At 40.3% G+C, this 19,262-nt stretch overlaps 1 protein-coding gene across 1 annotated transcript; it reads left to right on the top strand.

The window, feature by feature from the left end:
- Nucleotides 1-6,341: 6,341 nt before the first annotated feature.
- On the top strand, nt 6,342-17,460 carry LOC118425342. The gene is made up of 17 exons (XM_035834151.1): nt 6,342-6,411; nt 7,570-7,809; nt 9,144-9,272; nt 9,682-9,801; nt 10,209-10,416; nt 10,852-11,003; nt 11,819-11,872; nt 12,145-12,369; nt 12,996-13,199; nt 13,589-13,710; nt 13,889-13,933; nt 14,100-14,209; nt 14,617-14,798; nt 15,338-15,676; nt 16,058-16,190; nt 16,962-17,187; nt 17,437-17,460. Exons 1-17 carry the CDS (start codon nt 6,342-6,344, stop codon nt 17,458-17,460), a joined length of 2,583 nt encoding a protein of 860 aa, XP_035690044.1.
- Nucleotides 17,461-19,262: the final 1,802 nt, after the last annotated feature.

Below are 19,262 nucleotides of genomic sequence, written 5' to 3' on the forward strand. Positions count from 1 at the left end.
CTCACATAATGATTGAATAGTTGCAATACCAGTATTTCTTTTATCCTCAACCAGGTGTCACTTTCCTCGGGTTCAATTATGGCAGAATTCCATTACACTGGAGCTTACAGATGCGGTCCCAAATTTAAATAAAGGTTATATAGAAACAATATTATTTACAGAATTACAAACCTGATGAAGCTATTCACGGGCACTTATATAATTAGCGATTTCTGTCACACCAGAAAGAATGAACAGTCCTATCCAAGAATACATGAAATGGTTAGCTGATAGTCGTCACGACTATATAGTGCGCCGCATGTATCCCCCTGTAAGACCCCTGCATGGATATAAAAAAAAGCTGTGTCACCATCGGGAGATCGCACAATGTAACTATTCTTATACAACGTCCTTACTGCATTCACAGTTTCTCCAGGGATTCCGTAAGCCACAATAATTTCGGCTAACTTCCCTCTGTGAAGAGAGTCGAATGCTTTCGAGAAGTCTGCGAACAACATGACTGCTTCTAAGCTCTTCGCTTTCACCCCTTCAATGATCCTTCTCGCTGTTAAGATCTAGTGTTGATCTGTTCTGTCTGAATCCGTTCTATTTTGGTCTCAGCATTTTTTTCTATTTCAGGTTGGATTCTATTGCGTAACATTGCATTGTAGACTTTAGCAGCAATTGGCATAAAAGTGAGTGCGAATTACAACCTCTTATAGTGTTTTATACTACATCTATATATGATATCAGGAGACCAGAAATCTGTATTCCACCGTGCGTGAATGAACCACTCCGTGTGACCGCAAACTGTTAATCATCAAAATCACCGAGATTGTATTGCAATGTATTAGTTGGGCATCCTTAGCTGTGCCTGCTGAACAGCTGAACCAACATATGAAGATAAAACATAAACTAGAGTTCGGCGACCTCATACCTCCATGAAACATCATTTATGCATGGCGATGTTCATTATTGACTAACGTACACATGTCACAAGTATAAGATTCCCATCATTAGTCATTATGCGGATTTGCTATTTTTGTATATATTATGCAAATCAGTTCCTAATGTGCATATTTGGTATTTGCTTATGATTCACCTATCATGACTTACATGTGTTACATTTAGTTCAGAAGTTCAGCTATTGAAAAAAATTTCCTCATTAATTATGCAAATTAAGTCCTCATTTGCACAAAAAAGTATATCATAATGAACATATTTGCCTAAGCTACCTGTCTGCCAAAATTAATGGCAATCCATCATTCCTTTCTATAGTTATCCTCTTTGGAGTGTTTTAACAAAAACGCCCCTTTAGTTCCAAAATTGAATGTTAGGGGGCTGAAACTTGCCCCACTTTGTCATGACGTTAAAAGCTATCTACCACTCATATCAAAACCATATCATGTCCGGTACAAGAGATTACATTAAAAAACTGCTATGATAGAATAAGCTCATTAATTATGCAAATGTAATCTAATTTTGCATAATTAGTATTGTATCTTGTATAACATTGTCTAAGGTACCTTCTTACCAAAAATTATGAAAATCCATCGTTCCCTTCTTGAGTTATCCACTTCAGAAGTTTTTGACAAAAATGACCCTGCTATCCCAAAATTAGACGCTAGGGGGCCCAAACTTATGTCACTTATTTCTGAACACAAAAGCTATCTAACACCCAAAAATTGGGCCCACGAATCTAATCACTTCCAGCTTTCATCACACCCCACCAACACCCTAATATGAAACTAATCTAATGTATTCAGCCGTTCTTGAGTGATCTTGTTGACAGACAGACAGACACACACACACACAAACGCTGGTGAAAATATAACCTCCATGACATTACATGGAGGTAAAGATACAACATCGCAACTCAAATAGTGAGATATGTGACGAAAGATGAGACAAAAGGAGAACACCAAAGAAATTTTCCTCCGACCAATTTTTTTCAACGTAGCAAACACGGTTTTCATCCCAACATTCATAATGTATGACGGTGAATTTTAGAAAGTAGCTATGACAACAACAAAAGAACAGCAGTCACATTTACGTAATAGCAGGCGAGGAAATAGCTATAATATTTAATTTAATTTAATTTAATTTAATTTAATTTAATTTAATTTAATTTAATTTAATTTAATTTAATTTAATTTAATTTAATTTAATTTAATTTAATTTAATTTAATTTAATTTAATTTAATTTAATTTAATTTTTATTTAACCAAGATGGTATTTTAAAGTGGACATTAAAAAAATATAAGACGACACGACATTCGTTTCCATTTCTTTTTAAGTTTATATACCATACTTTTAATTGAAATTTCAATATTTCGCTGATATCGCTGGTATCGCTGATATCGCTGGTCGATATCATGTATTATATTCGTACCTAACTGATTTTACACGTACTTTTATCTTAATGATTTGCCTTGTTGGACATTAATCAAATGCGTTTGTTTTAATGTGATATTGCAACTGCAATTCAGCCGTCAGGCTGCGAATGTAGCGATATGTTTTTGCTCAATAAACCATTACACAAATTCGTATATCGCTCTTTTTGATTGCAACCTACTACGTGACTGTGTATGATTATCAGGTCGTACAAGTTATGCCAAGGGCCCAAACTGGACCTAGTCTTGCAGGTTTAGGGAACGACAAGTATGATATTAATGATAGCAGAACACATTAAAATAGATTAGTACTGAGCATAAATCGTGTATTTTTATTTCATTATTTTCTTTGCAATCAGGTTCGTAGGGCCTGATGTTGTACCATCATGAAGATGAAGAGCGGCCCATAGTGATAACTGTAGCAGCTTTTATTCTCCTTAAGTCAGAAACATCAAGCTTAGGCAAGCTTGATGTTTCTGACTTCACTGACTCAATAAGCGAAGCAGGGGTTACGAGGATATACACTTTAGTCCATGGTTTCCATGAACAGCCCAACCAGGCGAACATTTGGACATGTGACCCTAGCACAAGTCAGATTGCGATTCTTAAGGCCATGTTGATTTTATCTTATGCATGACATCCTTGCACCAATTTTCTCGGCCGTTTACAAAAACGTTTTCAACCTTGCAATACTGTAAAACATGTAAATACTGTAAAACAGCTACAAAATGACCAAATATATAAGAATATTACTGTTAAATATGCATGTGAGATGTGAGAAAGTAAGTAAAGGCACTCGTCGGTCTCGCAGGACCATGAGTAGTACTAATTCTACACAATGTACTTATTGTTTGTTTTTACGTTTTGAGCGTCTCTGTTCTGATGCAAGTCTCTGCTTTGCTTCCCCCCGTTTTAGTCCCTCCTTGACTTCCTGTCTCCAAAGAGTTCCGTTTGCTGCAAGTGACTCCCATGTGTTAATGCTCATGTCAAGGGCCTTTAAGTCCCGTTTGATAACATCCTTAAAACGTAGGTGGGGACGGCCACGTGTTCTTGTCCCAGTAGCCAGTTCACTGTACAATAAATCCTTTGGAATCCTCCCATCTGGCATACGGCACACATGCCCAATCCAGCGAAGTCTTCGCTGCGTCAGCAGTGTGTACATACTAGGAATATTAGCACGTGTGAGTACATCTACATTGGTGACATAATCACTCCACTTGATATGAAGGATTCTACGCAAGCAACGCATGTGAAATGTGTTGAGTTTCCTTTCCTGACTTGTGTATAGGGACCATGTTTCGCTGCCATAAAGCAGAACACTGAGAACACACGCCCTATAAACAGCAACCTTTGTGTGAATTGTGAGTTTCTGATTTCCCCAGACTCTCTTTTGTAGTCTGGCAAAAGTAGTTGCTGCTCGTCCTATTTTACAATTTATTTCAGCTTCCAGGGAGAGGTTGTCTGTCACAGTGGACCCTAGGTAAGTAAACTTGGGAACCACTTCTAACTCATAATTGTTGATGGTGACTGCTGGGGGGTGATCCACTCCCTGGCACATCACTTGTGTTTTCTTTATACTTATGGTCAAGCTGAAGTCCTGACAGGCAGCAGAGAATTTGTCCAACAGTGTTTGTAGTTTGTTCACAGAGTGAGCTGCCAGTGCAGCATCATCTGCAAATAGAAGATCTCTGATAAGTACTTCACGGATTTTGGTTTTGGCTTTAAGTCTGGCCAAGTTGAAAAGTTTCCCATCTGATCTGGTATGGAGGTAAACTCCTTCGGCTGAAGAGCCGAAAGCATGTTTCAGCATGACTGCAAAGAAAATGCCGAACAAGGTAGGGGCCAATACGCAACCCTGCTTTACCCCGCTGCGGATGTCAAAAGCTTCAGAGGACGATCCATCAAACTGGATGATTCCTTTCATACCTGTGTGAAAGGACTGGATCATTCTGAGAAGTTTTGGAGGGCATCCGATCTTGGCAAGTGTTTTGAATAGGCCATCTCTGCTGACAAGATCAAAAGCTTTTGTTAGATCTATGAACGCAATATAAAGGGGTTGTCTCTGTTCTCTGCATTTTTCTTGTAACTGTCGGAGGGAGAATATCATGTCAATGAAAACTTGTCATAGAATAAAAGTCAATTCAAAGGTCAATGAAGAACAAAAAGAAGAATCTATCGTTCGGTAGTCCATACTTTGTGTGGTCATTAGTTCAACCTTCCTGGCCGCTTAGGTTCCATAATGAAGGCAGTTTTTTATGGCCGAACTTTAATTGCCACGCTCAAGTCAATTTCGGGGTTCCCAGAGGATGTCATCCATATAATCTAATCAACGCAGCATAACTATAGAAATCACAAAAGACACCACGCCGTGTCCTGATACCATAAACGTCAGTTGACCTTTATGCCCCCCTTCACACGAGAGCACGAATGAGCCGGAATGCCGTCGGAATGAGAATTATTTTCTATTCCTGGCAATTCATGGCAATTCGTACTGTGTTCTAATTGCATTCCAGCTATTTGTGCCCGTTCTTTTGGCTAGCCCGAAAGTTTATGTCGAGGTGCATTCGAAGTGGAGAAATATCGAATGGCTTTCATAGTGAATTCTAAGTGCATAAAAGTATTCCGTCTGACCGCATTCCGCGGCATTCCAACATTATTCGAAACATTCTTATCTCATTTGATGGAGAACCGAAACGGCAAGCCATCTCGAATCCTGCCAGAATGTGGCCGAAAGAATGTCTGGAATGTAGTCGGAATGTCTAGAATACACTACGAATGCACACGAATAGAAAATAATTTTCATTCTGACGTCTTTCTGGCTCATTCCTTCTCGTGTGAAGGGGATATATAAGGCCCATTTGGAATTCCCCCCCGAATGGCTCCGAATGTGGCACGAAATTTTCAAATAATTCATTCCCGCTGGTTCTGCTTGATTCCTGCTGATTCGGTTTCAGCGTGAAGGCCCTATTACTGCTTCACTGATCATCAGCCATCACTGCACTTGCGTCAAGCTTGCGTCGCTGCGGGGTTCCTTTATTGCGTCACTCTTTTGTTATTTTCTCCGATTTTATATTATTTAGATATTGCGTAATACGTAATAGTATGACTTAGAAGACAAAAAAGTACACAAAAAGCCAGAAAATTTGTTCTTTATCTCTGAAATCCGTTGAGTATCTTTCGAACCCCGCAGTGACGCAAGCTTGCAGTGTGAGTGCACCTTTGCCTAGCCGCACCCCTGTATCCTAGATACATGCCAAGGCAACAGCATACGCTACACGACCCTATATTAATTGGTTGGTGCATTGAAATGGCAGGTTAGCAATTAAAGCAGAGGGCCCCAGACAAATGTACAGGTACATTATAATCGTCACGTATACATGTTCAAAATTGATCAAGCAAATGTGAGACCTCATTAGAAAAAGGTGTATTGTTTTGTGATAGAATGTTTGGAACATGGTGTTAAACATTGTGTACAGTATGTGCTGCAAAAATGAGATATACGATCAAGCAGTTAGACTACAAACACATAGACAGACAGACAGACAGACACGCACACACACACACACACATATACACGCACGCACACACACAAACAAACACAGAAAAACATACACAAACACATTCGTAAGTCTAGTATTAAAGTATTACATCAAAACCATGTATTAGCTTTCTTCAAAGTACAGGTGAACAATGCAATTCCGTGTGATGTACAGATCAATGGACTAGGCAGGTATGCAGCTACAGATCATATGACGATTCTGCTCACTGGACTGTGTCTAACACTGACATTGTTTAGACCTACTGACGTCAATCAATAGGCCAACATTACATTGCTCACTAGTAACGTTCGGAAACCTACTAATAGCCTCTTCGATAATGCCGTACAGCGTTTGTCCAGACTGTATCATGATATACAGTTCCTTGTTATAGCATGATTGTATTCTACTTGTTGGAAACGAGCTGATCGCGATGGGGATTCGCCTGTGTGCTGCTGGATTTACTTGTTGCATTCTGGCTGTCAGTGTCTTCAGTCAGACAGGTACGGTTTGTCTACGAATATTTGTCTAATGTGATATATTATGTGCAATATGACAGTTACTCTAGCAACCAAATAGATTTGTTAACATCCAGACGTTTCAGGTAGCTTCCTATTTGAAGTACATAATTTATCTTTCAGCCACAGACAACGAATAGTAGATACTGTCTGAAACGTCTGACCGTTTAGAAATCTATCCATGGTTGCTTGAGTAACTGTCGCCTTTAGCTGTTTCGATTGTTTCTTTTGTACTGAAAATGTTGTATTGATACAAACTTGGTCGTAGACAATGATAGAATGGCTAGGATTCGCCATTACACAGAGCTATAAATATTTACAAATATTCATAATATTACAAGTGTTCAAGTGATATTTTTTTTCGAAAAAAATTGATAAAGCCAAGCTTGTTGCATGATCCCATTAGTGTGACATGAGTTGTGAAATACGTATCTTAAGATGTCATTTATCTCAATCTGTATCGTATCTTGCTCCATTGTTTTCTAATTATGATTATCATGGTTAAACATACGTTCACATGTTATTTCAAGAAAAATCATTTTACTTGTAAAATGTAACGTCTCGACAAATATGAATTTTGGTTATTTCTTTCAGCCAATCCACCGTCCACCCAGCCTTCCTCCTTCGTCCTGTCAGTGTGTACTGTACCTCTTATAGTACATTCTTGCTACAGCGTTCTCTAATTACATGGTTCTCTAATTAATCATTATTGTTAAACATACGCTATGGAATGAGCTTCCACGGACCTGCTTTCCCATGGGATACAATCTACAACTGTTTAAGTCAAGGGTTATACACATCTTTCTTCACTATACAGTATTGTAACTCAAAACGTCTAAGTGGCTCCAACAGCCTTGTTTTGCGCTGACCTCTAAGTAAATAAAAAAAATACATTCAGACATCATTTGAAGAAAAAAGTAAAAGATTGAGTTTTGACAAATATAAATTGTGTTATTTCTTTTAGCCAACCCATCGTCCATCCAGCCTTCTCCTGTCTGTCTGTACTGTACGTCTTATAATACATTCTTGCCACTGTTTTCTAATGATCAGTATCACAGTTAAACACATATACATTCACATATCATTTGTAGAATTTGTACAAGATAACGTTTTAATGATTATGAATTTGTTAATTTCTTTCAGCCAATCCGTCGACCACCCAGCCCTCCTCCTGCGGACTAACACGACTGAACGGCACGAGCGGCACGTTTGCCAGCCCGAACTACCCCAACAACTACCAGGAGGACCAACAGTGTGTGTACGTGATACAGGTCACCCCTCCGAAGGTCGTGAGCCTCACGTTTGCCGCGTTCGACGTGGAAGAAGACTACGATTTCGTGTACGTGTACGACGGAGACACCACCGACAAACGGTTTCAAATAGGTAGGAGGGTAATTTACATATCAACTCTGTTATATTTCATCTGACCACTACCTCCCTCATAACCTCAATGAAAAGTGGCCTGCTGGCCGATTTGAGCTTCTCATGAATAAACAAAGTTCAAACAAACAAACACATCGAAACGCATTCCATTCGACTTCATTCTCCCTTCCCTAGAAGGTTATGTGGTTATGTTGTCGGTAGGGTTCGTGTGTGTGGGAGGGTGGTGTGTGTGTGTGGGGGGGGGGGCATTGTTGGTGTTGTTCGACTGACAGACGGACAACATGGAAGGGAAAGTTGTAGAAGGCCAGCATAACCCAAGAATGCCTAGATGGATTCTATTGATATTGGTATGTGGGTGGGTCTTGCTAAGTCCTGGATTTTGTTCCCCCTAGCAACCACTTACTGACAAAATAATTGTAAGGCGGACACAGGCTTGAACCGTGTATTAAGCGTAACGTTCAAAAAGTACAGTTAACTGGATATTTCAACAGATACTGATATCTTCTTTATAATGCTTGAGTACATTGAGATTCTATTAGACATAGAAATTGACAATGTTTACTATAAGTAAAAACACTAACATAAATATCTGTCTTTGGAAGATCTTTGCATTCATTGTAATTATGTATAGATAAAATGGTCCAAACTTAAATTGCAAATGGCTCGGTTATGACAATAAATGTTTACGCACAAGTAAGTATAGTCACTGTGTATATTGCTTCATACCTACCTGGTGCTTACCTTGTTTTGCCATCTATTATTCAGTAAGGACACAAAAATAATAATGCACAGCACCATGCAGGTGTCACTAGTAATAAAACCTTTCATCTATAACAACACATACATGGCTTAATGACGTACATGCATTGTTGGTATCTAATGCGTACCTAATGAAAAAGAAATAATGTACCGGAACAAAAAATGGGCATTAAGTATAGATTATTATACCTCTTCATGCGCTTGTCTTCCATCAAACACAACTATATAAATTGTGGGTAGCGCACAACTACAACGAATAGTTCACACGTACATGTGAGTAAAAAAAAGTGGGGTATTTTAGTGGCGACCTTTAGCAATGCATTCAAGTTACCTGAATCCAATCATCTTTACTATCCTATGGGACCTTTTTTGAATAGTGGTCGTATGGGAGTATGTTATGGCTAATAGATATTATTATTCAACCCATCTCAATCAATGATTCCTTTACGTGTGCACTCGTACATCTCAGCCATTCATAAGGAAGAGTGCAACATGTTAATGCAGTATATATAGCACGATTATTGCATCATATGATCCATAACCTTATCCTGCACTCTCTTTTTCTGCATTTCCAGAGCAGTACACGGGTAGTACTGTCCCATCACCAGTGACGTCCACAGGTAATGTGCTCACCGTCCAGTTCAGCTCTGATTCGGTGGAAACATACAGGGGGTTCCAAGCCACGTATGCTGCTGTGGACAAAGGTATGACTGAAGAACAATTCCTACTATATTATGAACAGATATATGGCTAAGAAATTCTAGCGGCTATAAAATGTCCCTGACCTTCAAATTGTAACGGCAATATCAAAGGTGATGGCACTACGAAAAAGTTTTGTTTCAAATCGTTTTATAATTTGTCTTTGTGCATTTAGACTATATGTTTCAGTTTTATACATGTAGATAGATCAAGTAATAATTGTAGAAAAGTTTTTACTACCGATTCAATATCTGCTTAGACAGCTTTCTTTGTTGGTCGGTTGTTTAGTATTTGTTTTATTTGTTTGTTTGCAGGTAGGTGGGTGGTTAGGTTTGATGATCGGTTGGTTGGTATTTTGTTGATTACCAGGCTTCGAATGCCACACACCTGACCAATAAACTCTTGTCCTCACAGTGTACGCGAACTGCACTGTGGGCCAGTTCCGGTGTGCGAGCGGCACGACATGTATCAAGTCGTGGCAGCGGTGCGACGGCGTGGCGAACTGCAGGGACAGGAGTGACGAGGCCAGCTGTGGTGGGTCCGAGTTTTCATTCCGGAAGATCGTCTTATGACATTGTTAGAGAACGCGTATAGTGCAAATTTTTAATACATACGTAGCACAAGTAAAATATATTCGCTCCAAAAATCTGGAACTATTACGATAGGGCATTTCAATTATGTAACACAGATTGGTAGACTGACTTTTTAAGGGACGCCTAATACATGAAATATGATAGTTATGTACCACAATATATGCTAATCTGGAACGATTTTATATCAATTCAAAGCTCTATAACACAGATAAGTTATATTGTCTTTCTAAATACTTTAAAGGATCAGTGTGATTCTCACAAAAATCTTACGAAGCACATATCTTCTATTGTTGAAAATTTCTGGTTCTGATTTTTTTGGTAACATCAAATATTTTCCATATTCCCAAGACTGCCAGGCGATCCCGCCTGCCTTCACCCTGTGTAAAGGACTGGAGTACATGATGACGTCACTCCCCAACCCGCTCCATCACAACAACGTGACGGAGATCCAGAACGCCGCGGAGTTTGAGCAGCTGAAGGAACTCTCCCTGTCCGGCTGCCACCCGCAGGTCAAGTCATTAGTGTGCTCCGTCCTGCTGCCCAACTGTAACCAAAGGTTCGTTTTTTTTTTATCACTTCCATGAAATGTAGCTAACGTTTTAAAGAGCATGTGTGTTTTGTTGTACTTCAGGGTGTATATCTCTAGACCATTATGTGAGATTGCGATGAATTGGAATATAGATTTGTGTTGTCCTGGTAAGTGATCTTGGTATTGCAGTTAGACTGTCTGTTTTAGTATCTTTGGCATTGAACATGCTCTGGTCTTGATTGTTTGGTGATGCATAGACTTTAATATATTGTGGAAGTGGTGGAAGTTTGGGCCACCTTGCACTATGCACTGGAATGGCAGGTGCATTCTGATGGCAAACTTCCCCCATCTGCTTAGCTAGTACATGTAGTGAGTAGTAATGGGTAATTCCTGCTATTGACCCTTCTCATACCTAAACCATGCTATACTTTTACCATATCTAACCGTGTCTCATTCTACCAGTTCTAGCAGGCAGCTTCTTCCCTGCCGCTCCTGGTGTGAAGAAGTGAAGTACTCCTGTCACAAGGAGAGCAGTTTGCCGTCCTTCCCGTCCTGCAGCATCCTTCCCAACACGGACTGCTACAACGTCAAGCCATCACTGGCGGCGGATGGGGGTAATTTTAAATTTTTGTGAACCCTTTTTTTTCTGCATTTCTGGTATGGACTCTTTTTTCCGTATTGTTAATGCTCCGTAGCACAATTGCAAGCACTCTCTCATATCAGTAATAGACCTCCGGCTTACGATCAGCCATTTTAGCAGTGCCAGCGTTGACCAGCCGAAACTAACGTTATATGTCGCCTCTTTCGCTCAAAAGGCAATATGGTTGGCTGGTAACTTCCCGCTCAAAAACAAAAGGGGAAGAATCCGATTTGCTGAAAAGCCGGCTGGAGCTTTTTCGAACCAGCTGGCAGCAAGACTCTGGAGGACTGATCACAAGTCGGTTCCCCAAGGTCATTGGTAGACATATGCAAGCTCGGTGGGCCTGCCATCATGAGAGGATATAGTAAATCCTCTTCGGCTCTTTACGGCTCGAGAGACGGATAACAGTCCCATGGCTGTAAATATAGTAAATAGTATTATATATAATACAATAAATAATACTATTTCTGTCTTAACGATCTTCTGGTTTCTTTTAACGATTTTCGGAAGACTATTTCTGCGTCACCTGTTTTGCTGAGTGAGTCTTAGTCTTTGAATGACATTATGATCCACATGCATTACCATTGATAACTAACACATTTATAAATATCTGATCTAATTTTCAGTGACATGGTGTTTCTATGGAAACGGGGACAACTGCAGGGGCGTGGAGAACCACGGCATCTCTCCAAAATTAATTTCTTTTGGGAAGGCCATTTCCGTGTTACCTGTTTTGCTGCGTTTTCATTGATAACTAACACAATTCTAAATGTCTTGTATCATTTCCAGTGACGCCTTGTTTCCATGGGAACGGTGACAACTACAGGGGCGTGGAGAACCACGGCATCTCTCCAAAATTAATTTCTTTTGGGAAGGCCATTTCCGTGTTACCTGTTTTGCTGCGTTTTCATTGATAACTAACACAATTCTAAATGTCTTGTATCATTTCCAGTGACGCCTTGTTTCCATGGGAACGGTGACAACTACAGGGGCGTGGAGAACCACGGCATCTCTCCAAAATTAATTTCTTTTGGGAAGGCCATTTCCGTGTTACCTGTTTTGCTGCGTTTTCATTGATAACTAACACAATTCTAAATGTCTTGTATCATTTGCAGTGACGCCGTGTTTCCATGGGAACGGTGACAACTACCGGGGCCTGGAGAACCACGGCATCTCCGGGGCCTCCTGTCTGAAGTGGGACTACCGCGATCACTCCGCGCTGCTCGACGACTTCCCGTGGGCCAACCTACTGGACAACTACTGCCGCAGCCTCACCGCGAGCCGGCCATGGTGCATCACCGCAGAGGGGTGGGAAAACTGTGACGTCGTGCCTTGTGACAGTAAGTTTGAATTTATTTTGATTGGCCTTCTTTCATGTTTTATTTGTACTTATATGTTCCTTTGTGTACACCTATTTATTTCCTCTGTGATATGTTTTTATTTCCTTGTATGTGTACCTGGGTCCCGATGAAAATCAGTTTGTCAAAAGTGAACCGGGCTACCCATGAGTCTGAAAATTTCAATAAAACAATGAACTATTTGTCCCTGCAAATTCTTAGTAGGAAACAATAAATAACTTTGCTATTTCTTGTGGTAGGCGTGGCAATCTAATGTTTCTTATCGTTAAAATTTTAATATTTTGGTAGCCATGTGAGAGTAGGTTTAGCCCGACAAATCGCGCTCCTAGCGGCCGGTCCTACAGCTGCAGCGGGGAGGGGCCATAAACCCTAGCCAGCGAGAGATATTCTGTAAACACAGGGTAACAGTAAATTATGATCCCTTCAAATTCTCGGTAAACGTTTTTTTTTTCAGTACAGAACGGCGCATTCTTTTGTTAACGAGTCTAGCCAATTAGTCAATGTTCCATTTCAACCGGATCCGGAGGACCTAAATCTAAACAAGTCAACAAAAAAGTAAGTTAGAGCATATTTCACGGGTTGGCAAATTCTGTTTTCTTCATTTTCAGTCATTGGCTGCAAAGATCCCGGCAGACCCAATAACGGAAAGAGGAAGCCTTTCCAGAAGTTCTACTGGAACCACGACAAGGTCACCTTCACCTGTAACCGAGGCTACAAGTTCCCGAAGAACTCCCCGCCCAACAAGGCGCAGTGCATCGCCAACCAAACATCAGGGGAGGGCCGATGGTCCTCAGCACTGCCACAGTGCGAATGTAAATCGAATACTGGAATACTAAGTTTTAACTTCGTATATTTTGGGGCGAAGGGGTTTGTTGTGATCTCTCGCTGTTATGTTCACATACCCGCAAGTGCTACATGTACATGTACATGTACATGTACATGTATGCACTATATATACATTGCACAGTATTATGATGTGTTGCAAACATCTCATTCGGTAAAGATCCAAAGGCCCAATCTTTGAGCATTGAATTCATATTTGTAAAGAATTTCAAGCCAGTCGAGGGATTTTTTTATTCAACGGGTCTGTTACTGCACCCTCTGAGAGTGATAGTGATAGCGGTTTTTGGTTTGACTGTTTTGTAATAACAAGCACAGTTTTCTTCAGTATTATTTGCATCATCATGTTGTTTTTTCACAGCGGACTTTGAGGTTAAACTTGTGAACGAACTGTTTGATGAGGAATTGTACAAGAAAGCCCTGGCACCAACTTCTAGGGCGACTATCTACTTCCAGGCATACATTGATGGCATCATATCTTTGGTCAGTTAAAGGATAAACTCTTTTGTTTGTTTTCGTACCCGCTTTGATTGTGCATAATAATTGAATAATAGCATACCCTGTGATCGTATGCCCCCTCATGGCGTTACACGCCAGGTTTGTACTGAACAGTACAAAATTTGCAGTTCTTTGATAACCATTTTTATTATTAAAATCGTAGGATGAGAAAGCTGAAATTATCAAGTCTGCCATCAAAGCTGAATTCGTAAGTGGGATGCTTGTTACAATTCCATTTCTTTCACTATTAGAATGTCAGCATGTTGAATTCACCATAGACCTTTTTTCTGCTGGTTGCCTTTGTTTATTCAAAAAGGTAATTTGTCATAAAGATGAATGTCTCCACAATAGTTGCACCTTTCCCACATGTACAGATATGGCAGGACCAGCGCCTACGCTGGGAGATGGCAGAAAACGGAGATGTTGATCATCTGTTCTTCGGAGACGATCAACCATGGAAGCCTCTTTTGACGCTGAAGAGAAAGTATGTTAGTTTTTTTTTTAAAATACTAATTCTCATAACAACTTGTGATATTTGTTTCTACATAGTCTAGCTTTATTCAACATACAACTGAAGTACGTTTCGCAAATCCATTTTTGCAGAATGTGATGTAGGTAAGTGAAACTATCTGATAATGAACATATTCTAGAATCGAACAGTTTGTGTCGCAGGAAAGTATACCGTGTGAAATGATGATGCAATTGTTTTGGTTTCTTCAGTTGGGGTTAGGAGTTTATTGGAGTCTTGCTTTTTATATTTCAATCATTTTGAATTCCAATGCTTTTTGTCAGATTTGTTTCACATCCCCCCTTACCCTTTATTCACTTCTAACACGCCTTCCCTTCCGATTCCATGTTCCAGTTATTTTTCATGTTATTTTCTCCGACCAGCGCCGATGAACAGTACACAGGCGGGTTCCCCAGGACTGTGATCAGACTGGACTCCACCGGAGACGTCCACTGGCCCATCGAGACCCTGACCACCACCACGTGTGACCTGGACCCGTTCCTGTTCCCCAAGGACAACATCACCTGCCCCATCTGCTGGAGCGCCGGATCGGAACACATCATAGGTGATTAGAATTCGCAAATAAAGATTTCATAGAATTACAGAATGGACTTTTGTGCCAATTGCAACTGGCTAAATGGGATTATAGGGATTAAAGTACCTGGCTAAAAGGGATTAAAGTACCTAGCGGCGTCAACTCGCAAGTCCTCGCTAGCTACCCTAAGACTACCATAGCAAAAAAAAAAAGAAAACGGGTTGAGATGTGCTCATGAAAATATCCCCAGGGTTTGCAAACTTATCCAGGTGTACAAGGATGAAAAGGCCTAAACGCACCCCTTTTTTCGTGTTGCGGTCATATAGTTAGCCCAGCAAATATATCGCTATGCTGTTCATGTTGCAGAGTGTTAAGATATAGCACTCACTGTCTCTTATCATGTTTCCATCTACTTCGGTAAAGATTTTAGACACCCAGACAATAAAGACACATATGATAACAATTACTCAAGCATCAAAATTCTATCTAGTTGCTTGAGTACTTGTGCATGTTTCTATCTATAGATTATGGTTGTGCTCACACGACTGTCTCTGGTTGTGCCCATGGAGAATGCTCAAACGGGACCAGGTCAGATGACCCGAAGTTCCTGACGTGCAACGGCACCGTGGCGCCGGTGACTACGGGCGAGTGGAGCGGAGAAGTCACCCTCTCCACCGGGAACAACATGGCCTGCCTCACCATCAGTCTGGAGCGGGACCCCAGCTACCACTTCGCCACCACCCTCTCCCCCTGCATCATCCTGGTGGTGCTGATGATCATCACCTTCATGCTGCCTGTGGACAAGGGGGACCGGATCTCGTTCGGCGTCACCGTGCTGCTGTCCATGGTGGTGTCGCTAGTCGTCGTTACGGGCTTCCTGCCTGTCAAGGGGATCATCCCTTTCATTGGTGAGTTGATCAACCCCAATTTTGCAAGAAAGTGAGAAAAGATCCGTAGACAGGTATCATCATGTTGGCAAGTCAATAAAAACAGTATTCTTTGTACACAACCAAGTATTTTATTCCACCGACAATTTCATTACCATTCGTCAATTTTCACAAGGCAATTTTGACTACGTCACTGCTTACATAATTATGTGGTCCTTTGCGCTTAGGACCTCACGTGTATGCGGCAGTTCATGTGAACGACTCAGAATTCCCGAGGAATGTATAATTGACCTGTCAAGAACTGTTTTTAGATTAAGACCTGCTTATATCAGTCTCCTGCTATGGCATAAAAGCGCTACAATTATTGATTTTCGGTTTGTATCCCAACGCTCACTGCCTCAGCTCTGTTGATCATCGTTGCCATGGGAATGATGGCGCTCTTCATGCTGGTCACCCTCTTCATCGTCATCCTCCACAACAAGAAGGGGACGCTGTCACCGTGCGCCAGGAGGTTCTTCCTGTGCTACATGGCGAGGTGAGAAGACTTTAAACCCGGCCGTCTTTTGTTTATGTTTGTCAGGTCAATCTGCTAAAAAAAGAGCGCACATACTTAACCGCTGGCATCTAGCCCCGGTTCAATCTCCCCTGATTGGTTCCTCACAATATCGAATTATTGGGTGTTATCGGTTAGATCTAAAATAGAATGGATTACAAGAACAATGTGCTAGCTTGAGTGTGGTATTTGCGCTGTGCGCCTGGTCATGAGTATAGCATTTACTATTCACAACCGTTTCGATGGGGCGGGGGTGGGGGGCTTGGCTCAAAATACAATGAATTGGACGAATTGTTTTCATGGTAACATGTTTATAATAATAGAAGTTTATTTGCAAGTTCTTGCCCGAGGGCTAATTGCAACATGAAACATACAGAGAATATAATAAACATGTATAAAATGAAATACTTTGGTATAGATAACAATGGTGACAAGTGTAAACGAGTGACTATTCTATCAATGGTATGGACTGCTGAGAGCTACAATCTACGTATTTAGGGTTTGACTTCTTTTCTGGAAGCAGTGGAAGACGAAGTGTCCAAGTGTTTATAAGGACACGTGGCAAATTGGGATTAGCAACGTTTCTATTATATACTCTACTATTGCAATCCACCGGTACCATTTCAAGGGTTTAGGTTATTTTGATTTGCATTTGTGATGACTTCGTAACTTTTACTCTCAATGATGCTGAAGACCGTTCACTACTAGTAAACTTATCAGTTTTAACACATATTGTCTAAATTCACATACCAGAGTTCTTCTGATGGGAGACCTGAGCAAGACGGACACAAGAGGAAGAACATCTCTTAGTGAGCAGCGAAGGTCCTCCCTGCCCCGTAAAGGAATGAGCCTCACCGACGACGATAGTGATGTGGCTGCCATTGTTTTCGGACCCCCTATGGCACAATTACAAATCGCCATGAAAAACGAGCATCGCCTTGTTGACTTACAAAACCGCATGGACGAGCTCAGTGTCAATGTAGGTAGGCTGTTGTTACAATCTAATGGTAACGACGAAGAGATGCCTACAGATTACATGTTGTTGGCAGATGTTCTGGATAGACTGTGTCTGTTACTGTACATCGTCAGTATCATTGTGGCAGTACCTTGTACTTTGTACTTGAGTCCACGTCGGCGCTAACGTTACATAAACTTCAACAATCTATTTCCATCTTAACTATTGGATTGCTAATGTTGTTTTTGCTTGCAACTTCAAGTCTCTGTACAGGTCCTCACAGAAATCAGCGACTAAGCATTTACTTAAAATTGTAACGAATATCATTCAAGTTATGTAAAATCAAATTCTCAAAATAGAGGAAAGTACCACTAACATGAAAAATATGAATCATTTTACTCACATGAGTATGACATATGAGACTTTGAGACGTGATACTTTCATATATCATTATTATTTTTATATATGTACCCTCTCTTAGAGAAACTAGTATAATGCTAGTGTTGATATAGCTATGTTAGATACAACTGACTCTCCTGTACATATCTTTCTGTAGTTACACATCAAATAGTCATGATATATTTGACGTATGTAGCAACATAAAGGTTTGCATACCAATATAAGTACTGTATTTCCGGAAAATAATTTCGCCAGGCTGGTATATCATATTTACAGTATGAAAATTCGTCTTTGTCATCATTGTAACGTTACTAAATAAAGTATGAGCAAATCAAACGTAAAATTTGTTGTCTTGCTATGCTGTTATTCTGGGTGACTCTGAAAATGTGTATGTATACGTAGCAGGTCGTATGTTGAAATAGGCAAACATATATACTTTTCAAATTTTACAAAAACATTGATGTTCATGAAAAAGCGTGCAAATAATGCATGCATGTACATCGCATGCTAATATTAAGAAAACAAACGTTCGCCATCACTTGCGTACGGTGAATGTAATGAATGAATGAAGACCTTTATTGTACAATTTTGCCCAACCGGGCTAAGTACAGGTCACAACAAGTCAGGATATATACATACATAAAAGTGTCACAAATCTAGTCTAACACAAAAGTTCGGCTTCTTCTCGCTTCTTGGTAATAGTGAAAATGTAGGACTGTATGGGTTTCGCTATTGTCGGTTTGTCAAAACGCATGAGAAATATAAACTTGTCAGTGCTACTCATGTGTCTAAAATGAGGGAATCTACTTTCTACTATAACTAAATAGAGTATTTCTATCATTCGCATACATATCGCAATCAACAGTGAAGTGCACTTCATATTCTACCATGTTTGAGGTACAAAATCGGCAGACTCTTTGTTCTAGAGGAGTGCGGTTGTGCCTTCCTGATTCAATTCGCAGTCGGTGGCAACTGATTCTTAGTTAAGCAATGGTAGTTCTATGCCGAATGTTTGTCATTTTCAAATACTGCTCTTCATTGTATGTGGATTTCAGTAGTCTGTACGTTCGGAGTTTGTTTTTCGCACGTAAACCTTTATTATCATTATGAATGTTGGTTAGAAAATTCTGGAAATAAATATCATTCAGTCGTTGGTGGATTGCAGAAATTAGGTGGGATATGTTTGGATCTGTTGACTTACGGGCTTGCCACACAAAAGGGTAACCACACTCCTCCAAAGTTTTGCGAACACCAGATACCCAACATTTGGTACCTGATGAATCTAGATTAAGCTGACATAAGAGAGCGTCTGCCTGCAGACTCTCAGGTGGCACATTCTGTTGAATTCTAATGAAATATTTGATGGCGTTTAGAGAGGCTTCCAGTTGGATAGGATACCTCCCTAATTCAACGCGTACAGCAAGGTTAGATGCAGTTTTCGGAACATTAAGTGAGTGTTTACAAAATTTCAAGTGCACTGTTTCAATAGGACAAGATATAGGACTTTTGAATGAGCTCCAAATTTCAAATCCATATAACAAAATAGGTTTAACACAAGTGTCGAAGAGTTTGTTTTTAACTGATAATGGTGCGTCTGCTTTGTCTAATGATTGTCTAATTCCAAATAGAGCTTTCAATCCCTTGCTGTATAAGTATTTGCTATTGGCTTTGAATGTGCCAGCTGAGGATACAACAATACC

This window comes from Branchiostoma floridae, chromosome 11 (genome assembly GCF_000003815.2).
Source record: "Branchiostoma floridae strain S238N-H82 chromosome 11, Bfl_VNyyK, whole genome shotgun sequence".
Lineage (NCBI taxonomy): Eukaryota > Metazoa > Chordata > Leptocardii > Amphioxiformes > Branchiostomatidae > Branchiostoma > Branchiostoma floridae.